The sequence below is a fragment of the Pygoscelis adeliae genome, unplaced genomic scaffold, assembly GCF_000699105.1.
Source record: "Pygoscelis adeliae isolate BGI_AS28 unplaced genomic scaffold, ASM69910v1 Scaffold79, whole genome shotgun sequence".
Classification (NCBI taxonomy): domain Eukaryota; kingdom Metazoa; phylum Chordata; class Aves; order Sphenisciformes; family Spheniscidae; genus Pygoscelis; species Pygoscelis adeliae.
Window position 1 is genome coordinate 1,513,583 of NW_008825532.1, and position 6,646 is coordinate 1,520,228.

General features: G+C 48.5%; 1 protein-coding gene across 1 annotated transcript in view; it reads left to right on the forward strand.

The window, feature by feature from the left end:
• The first annotated feature begins 4,839 nt into the window (after positions 1 to 4,839).
• Positions 4,840 to 6,646, forward strand: part of GABRA3 (gamma-aminobutyric acid (GABA) A receptor, alpha 3) — a 61,301-nt gene continuing 59,494 nt past the window's right edge. Inside the window, exon 1 of the mRNA XM_009331623.1 lies at positions 4,840 to 4,928. Within this exon, the coding sequence (XP_009329898.1) occupies positions 4,840 to 4,928 (89 nt within the window). The remainder of the gene's footprint in view (positions 4,929 to 6,646) is intronic.

Genomic DNA, 6,646 nt, shown 5'->3' on the forward strand with positions numbered 1-6,646 from the left:
CCAGGAAGGCATTTCAGAATATTTAATAGTTTCTAGAATAAGGATTTCTGAAAAGATCAGGCTCAGTATGCCAAGTCAAGAGATACCTTAGTAACTATGTTAACATTGGGTACCTTGCTGATCTGGAATGTACCAGCACTATTTTTTGTTCTCAAACTCACCTCAGTAGGAGCAGGGGCTTGAGCATGTTGCTGTCTCGGGGAGAAGGAAGCTTTTGCAATCCCTCGTTCCAAAACTGCACATCCAACAGGAAGGCTGTATTTCTCAGGAGTGTTGTTATGCTATGATGCTCTGGAGATTGGACAGACTGTGTGTGCTGGAGAGGAGTGGGTATGCTTATGATGCCTTTAGGTATGTGGTTATAAAGAGACCTGCCAAAATCCAGAGTGCACAGAATTGTAAACTTCAAGTATTGCTGGATTCCAGCTGCAAAGTGTTAGCAGGGCTCCTTAGAAAAATCTGCATTTCATTCAGCTGTGGAGGTTACCAGCAACTGCAGAATTAGTGATGAATGCATTTGCTAACTGTGCCATTAAGAAATGAGCAATGGACAGATGGAGGAAGGAAGTGCAGAGCTGCTTTGAACACATACCATCCCTATAGGCTCCATCTTGCATAGGCATAGTCGAGAACCAGAAGCTATAGGGTGATGTTCTTTAATTTATGTGAAAGAGGGGTCAGTCTAAGGAGTTGCACCACTCTTTTCTGAGCTTAGAAATCTTTGCATTTTGCTTTTTTCTTCATGGACACTATGCAGTTTCCTTTCAGCAAGACCTAGTAAGAGATTTTGGAGTGTTTTCTTCTTTGAGACTATTACCATCCAATTAACATTCCTAAACCCTCACTGGGTAACATGCAGTTAAATGCATGTTCCCTGCATCCTCCCTCCCCTTCCCAGAGGATCAGGAATCCCTACAGGTATTCAGATCAAGATGTTGACTGTTTCAGAGCCTTCCTCAGTAGGAAGTGACAGCGGAATAGCATTTTGTTTAAGCACCTTCTGCAAGGACAGCACCAGTTCGGGCTGGAGGAGCCCCAGTGTTACTCTTCCTGAGCCACACTTGTGGGTGTTTCCATTCCTTTCCTTTGCTTGACATGGTGCACACCAAGGGACCCCTTCCTGCCTGCTCTGCTGTGAGTAGTAACTGCTATGGGGCAGGCAGTCCTCTCCAAGAGCAACTCTTTTGTGCTAAAATCTGAGGAGCTCAGTTACTGGGCTGTTGAAACCAGGACTGGTTTTACAAACCTGCCAGGCCAGAAACCTTGTTATTAGAGAGGCTGTGTGGCCAGTAGCTACTGGGCTTATAAAGCACTTGTAGCGGCTGAGATTTTGTGTGTCCCTGTGGTTGGTGCTGGGCCTGGACTAGCAAGAGCCCCAGGAAAGGGGAGAGGTGATGCTGTTGTGCTGTGGGGACCACACTAGGCTCTGACTATGGGGAGCTTTGGAAGATCCCTTAAACTGTATGAAGGGTGAAACCTCCTCCTCTGCAAAAGCCTCCTTGCGTCCTCCAGAGCCATGTTTCCTGCCTGGCAATAGGGTGATGAGCACCAGCACTGGAAGGTGGTTGTTCCTTCTGCTTCTCCCCCAGCACTGCCTGGCTAGCCGTGGCTCAATGTAACAAGGCTACCAGGGTTCATCACCAACAGTTAAAGCCCCTGTGTTAATTGGGAATGTCAACCACAATCCTCAGGACTGGGTCTGCTTCTCAATCCATCTCTAAGTGTAAAGGAGCCAAAGAACAAGGAAAATGCCACGCAGCCTCTCCTATCCAGCTCCCCAGGAAAAGTACATACAAGAACCAAAGGAGGATGGTAAAAAACAGTGCCAAGCTATTTTCCATGCTGTGTTGTCCTTCCCAAGTCCATAAGTGCAGCCATAGCAAACCAGCCATCCATGTACTCTCACACCCCTTTTGGGGGCATTCTCTGTGCTGGCAAACCGAGCCACGGCTGGCAAAGTAATCACTTGAGCAAGTAGTGAAAACAGATTTTTCTCCCAGTGCAGGTATATAGAACTCATTCTGATGCTTAAAATTACTTAAGCACGTATTTAACTTTATTCAAGCAGCCCTGTTATCCTTAGCTAGCACCTTCCTCAGCAGAATTATCCAAAGTAGAAAATTGGCCCTTCATCTCCACATAATATTGAAGGAAAACCATATGAACAAGGTTTGGTGGAAATGTGGTTGTTTAGAGCTTGTTGGCCATGGACAGGCTTGCCTTATACACACATACATGGAAGGTGTAAGTGCTTCTGGCTTTTGTCACTGTTCCTGACCCTATCTCTTTCTGGATTATCTTGCTGCCTCATTTTCTGGTCCTCTTTCCTTTAGCTGCTCTGTCCCACTTCTGGTGTGTAATCTCCCCAGCCCATGGTCTCACCAAATCTAGTAAAGATAGTCCAAAATGTTCTAGAGGAGCCAGAACAGTTCCTGCAGAGTTAGGAGGCACCTGCTGCAAAACTAGAGAGTCCTCATTTTTGTGGATATCCCTGGTCAAAAACTGCTGGCAGTGCAAATTCTGCCAAAACAAACTATTTATTGAAATCAGCAGTTGAATGGGAAAGTGTTGATTTCAATGAAATTTTTCAATGATGCTGCGGGGAGGGGAGAGGGAAGCCAGCAAGGTTCTTTTTTGCTTTTGGCTAGTGTTAGAAATTGCCTTAGGAAAAAGAATCAATTAAATCTTATTGTATAATATGCATGTTTAAGTGAAATGAAAGGGAAAAGTTGAAAGGAAATCTGTTGATGAGCTACTAATTGAAGGAGTTTTGAATTTGCCTTGTAAGAAACATCAATGTTTTAGTTGTCCTTGTGATTTGGAACGAGTCTCCCCTAAGTGTTGGAATTTCCCACAGAACAGATGTTCAGCCTCTTAATTTGTGCTTCATCAGCAAATACTCGAATTTCCAAGACTGTGTGTCCCTTCTCAGCTGGAGGGTGGCAGCAGCCAGAAGAGCCATCCCGAATCAGGGCTTGTCTCACCAGAGATGTAGATGTGCCCATGCCAGAAGGCTCCTGCAGCCTCCAGTAAGCGTGTGCTCCTTTGGTGTGAAGGCTATGCTTCTGTAGGTAGCATCCTGATTAAATAAGGCCTGAGCACACCAGCAAATGCTCATATGCACAAAATTAATCCATGCACTGATATTTGCAAGGATTTTGAGTGATGGGGAGGAAGATAAAGGTAACACGTCTGAAGTATGCTCTATGCAGGGCAGTGCTAGGGCTCAACGCTATTTTTTTTCCTGCGCCTGCTATTAGTGAATATCTTGCCAGAACAAAAGGTGAGGTGGGTGGGTAAAGACTTGTAGTGTCTGGCTCTTACCTTCTGCCTGTGTGGCAGCTCATGTCCTCCTAGAGCTGTACTGAGCTAAAAAGCAAGGATCGGGCACAGCATCCAGAAGATTGTAGGGCCAAAGTGTTGTGGGGTGACCAGGGGCAGCTAAATGCAGAATTGTGGCATAATACATGACCCAGCCTGGCCTTGTGCCCCTCTCCTCTTCCAGTCATCTGTGGCAGGGGTAGCCAGATACACATCACTGCACATACATGATATACATGATCTCCAGGTGTTTCCATCCTGCTTGGCTGAGCTCCCTGCTCTCCCTGCGTGGGATTTCTGCAGGGGGTTGCCATTTCCCATGTCTGTGTACAGAAACCCCTGCTCCTTGGTAGCACTTGCATAGCTTGCCTGTCCCCTTCATCCTGGGGCACCCTCTGCTATCTGAGAAATGCTGTTCAGGTGCTGGGGTTTGGCTTTCAGCCCAGCATCTCCTTCATTGCTGGAAAGAGCTGCCTGAGACTCTGCAATGTTGGTACCTATTGAGTGGGGAAATCCAGCAGTAGGATTTGGCTGGCAGCAACACCTTGCCCTGGTTTCTGTAGGCTGTGATTGAAGTGAGCCTTCATTTATGGCTTTGGGGGCTCACACTGGCTGGTTGTCCCTGGTTGCCGCAGTGCTGAGCCTCTGCTGGGCTGAATCCTGTGTGTGCCAGACATGAGGTGTTGTGTTGGGGAGACATCACAACAAGCTGTATTTATACAGGCTGTTGCTTGGCAGTGCTGTTCCAAGGTGCATCAACATAATGAGATACATAAAAGGGAAAGGCAGTTAAATGTGCAGTAACATCACAATAAAAGTAAAACTGAGCATTAATGAAAAATCTGAGCACGCTAAGTGCAATACAGTCAAACACTTCCACTACCTTGGGCCTCAATGTCCAAACTTAATAATTTCTGGCAGTGTCATTACCAGAATTAAATGAGGGCCTAACTCTCCAGAAAAAAATGTTTGGAAAAAATGGGTCTTGAGACTTTGCAAGTGATTCTGCTGTGTAGGTGTCCCCAAGGCAGCACAGGTAGTGGGGGGAGCTGGGAACCGCTGCAAGGGGAGGGCAGTGACTGAAAGTACAGGGTGAGGAGGAGGAGGAAGCGATGGGTGGAAGAACAACCAGTATGGTCGTTTTGGAAGTGGAGCTATGCACTTGCTGCCAGGTGCTGAAGCACCTGGGGAGCTGCTGGATGTGCTGTGAAGATGAGGTGAGGGTTTGCACATGTACACGCTTGGCTCTGACCCTATGCTGTGACTTCCCCAGGGCCAGCAGTGCTTCAGGGGATGCTTCTGCCTTTGGTCTCTGGGGGGGGTGTCTCTGGGACTTCAAATACAGGACCCCAGAAATACTGACTGCTGGCTAACATGAATGAACTGCTGGGAAAAACTGAACTAAGTGGATTGCTTTCCTCCTAGTAAATAAAATCTCTTTTCTTTTCTTTCCTTCCCCTCTGTGCCCACCCTGGCAGGTTTTGGAGGCTTGCTTGCCAGTCACTGCGCGCTGACGCCATGGCACTGAGGCTCCCGGGAACGGGGTCGCTCTCTCTTGTTAGCCTTGGAGTCCTAGTCCTGATTTTGGCTCTCCCTGCTGATGCTGGGTAAGGTGGTGAGCACTGAGGCTGTTGGCCAAGGCTGCAATCTTCTTGTGCTTAAACATCCTGGGGCCAGTACCTGTGTGAAGTAGTCCCGGGCAAAGTGCTAAAAAGTGTCTCTGCTGTTTGACCCTCCCCTTGTCCCCATCCCCATGCCTTTCACCTGGGGACTCTTCAGTCCCTCGTGGCTGAGCTGACTGATTACATTAGCATTATTTGAGGTGCTCTCACTAAGGACAGTTGTCAGCATTTTTTTGCAACAAAACCAATTTTCAGATTTGGCCTCTGCACAATTCAGTCTGGGCAAGGACTTGGCTTGGATGAGTTTTAACCTGGAAAAGAGAATCCCCCCATTTAATTTTTTTAATAGTCTTTTAAAGAGAAGAAAATGAAACTGCTTCAGCTGTTTGGCTGTTTATGGTATAACGAGCCATGAGCAGCACACCTGATCCCCTGTAGCAGAGGGGGGCTCTGGCCAGCCCTGGCTGGGCATGCTGCTCACCCTCTGCCTGGATTGGTGTCCCTGGGCATGTAGGCTCCAGCTGTCCCAGCACAGCGCGCTGCTACCAGCCTTGCCTTACTGGCCTCTGGGAGCCATCAGGAGAAGACGAAAGCTTGTTAGTCCGTGACAGGCCCTGCAGCCCTCCTCTGCATCCCACTGGAGCCTCTACTGAGGCTTGGTGAGCTCTTCGAGGAAGGGAGGCAGTCACCCCCAGCACAGCCTGCCAGCCACTGGGAGGGAGGAGGTCTGCGCACAGAGAGAAATGCAAATAATGTGTGACTTCTATAAAAAATTTAGACAAGCCTTTAGAGTGCCAGGTATGGACACTTAAATGCTGTCTGCTGAATTACAAGCCAGCAGTGATCAAGGATTTTCATGCATGAAAAAATGTCAGTGCTGCCACTCCTACTTCACTCATGCACCCCTCTGCGTGCAGCCATTTGCCCAGCTGCATGCTCCTACCCTGTCCTGCCCACGCTGCTTCACCTGCTTGGATCTAACTTTGTGTAAGTAAATGCATCTCGAGCATGCCTTGACATGTAGATGCTGACCCTCATATCGATGTACAGCTGCCTGCCCCTGCCTGCATAGACCCAGACAGCCCCGGGCACTGGCCTCTCGCCTTCACTTCCAGCCCGCTGGGGCTGGGTCCCCATCCTCGTGCCAGCTGTGAGGGGGGTGTCAGCAGCCCCTGTGCCTGCAGCCCTGCCTCTGCCTTCCCTACCGCTGTCCTTTTGTTTCTCATCACATAATCACTGATGATGCTGATGATGCTCCCTTGCTGCCTGCCATGTGGGTATTGCTCTGGTCCACAGGAGGATTTGTTTCCTAAATAGCGTATGAGGGGACCCTTGTTCTGAGGTTAGCGTGCTGATGTGGCAGCCAGCTCTCCAGAGAGCATGTGCACAGGGACGGGTGGCGAGGTAATGACTTTTCCTCAAGCCTATCCTAATTACATTTGTGGTAAACCTCTGTCTTCCTTGCCTAAAGGCTTTTAATTATTTTAGAACCATGATCCCCATACTTCTTTGCACTTCCTTAGAGTTCTTCACTGGGGCTTTGAGAGAGATAAATGAGACCTGTTTTCACGCCTTGCTAAAGGGCAGCTTTAGCTTTATGTTAAGATTAGGTGAGTGAGCCCAGATCTCGGCTGGACTGGAGAATTAGCCCAAATCAGGTGCCTGGCAGAGGGGCTGCTGGCTCTCCCCTGCCTGCACCTCTC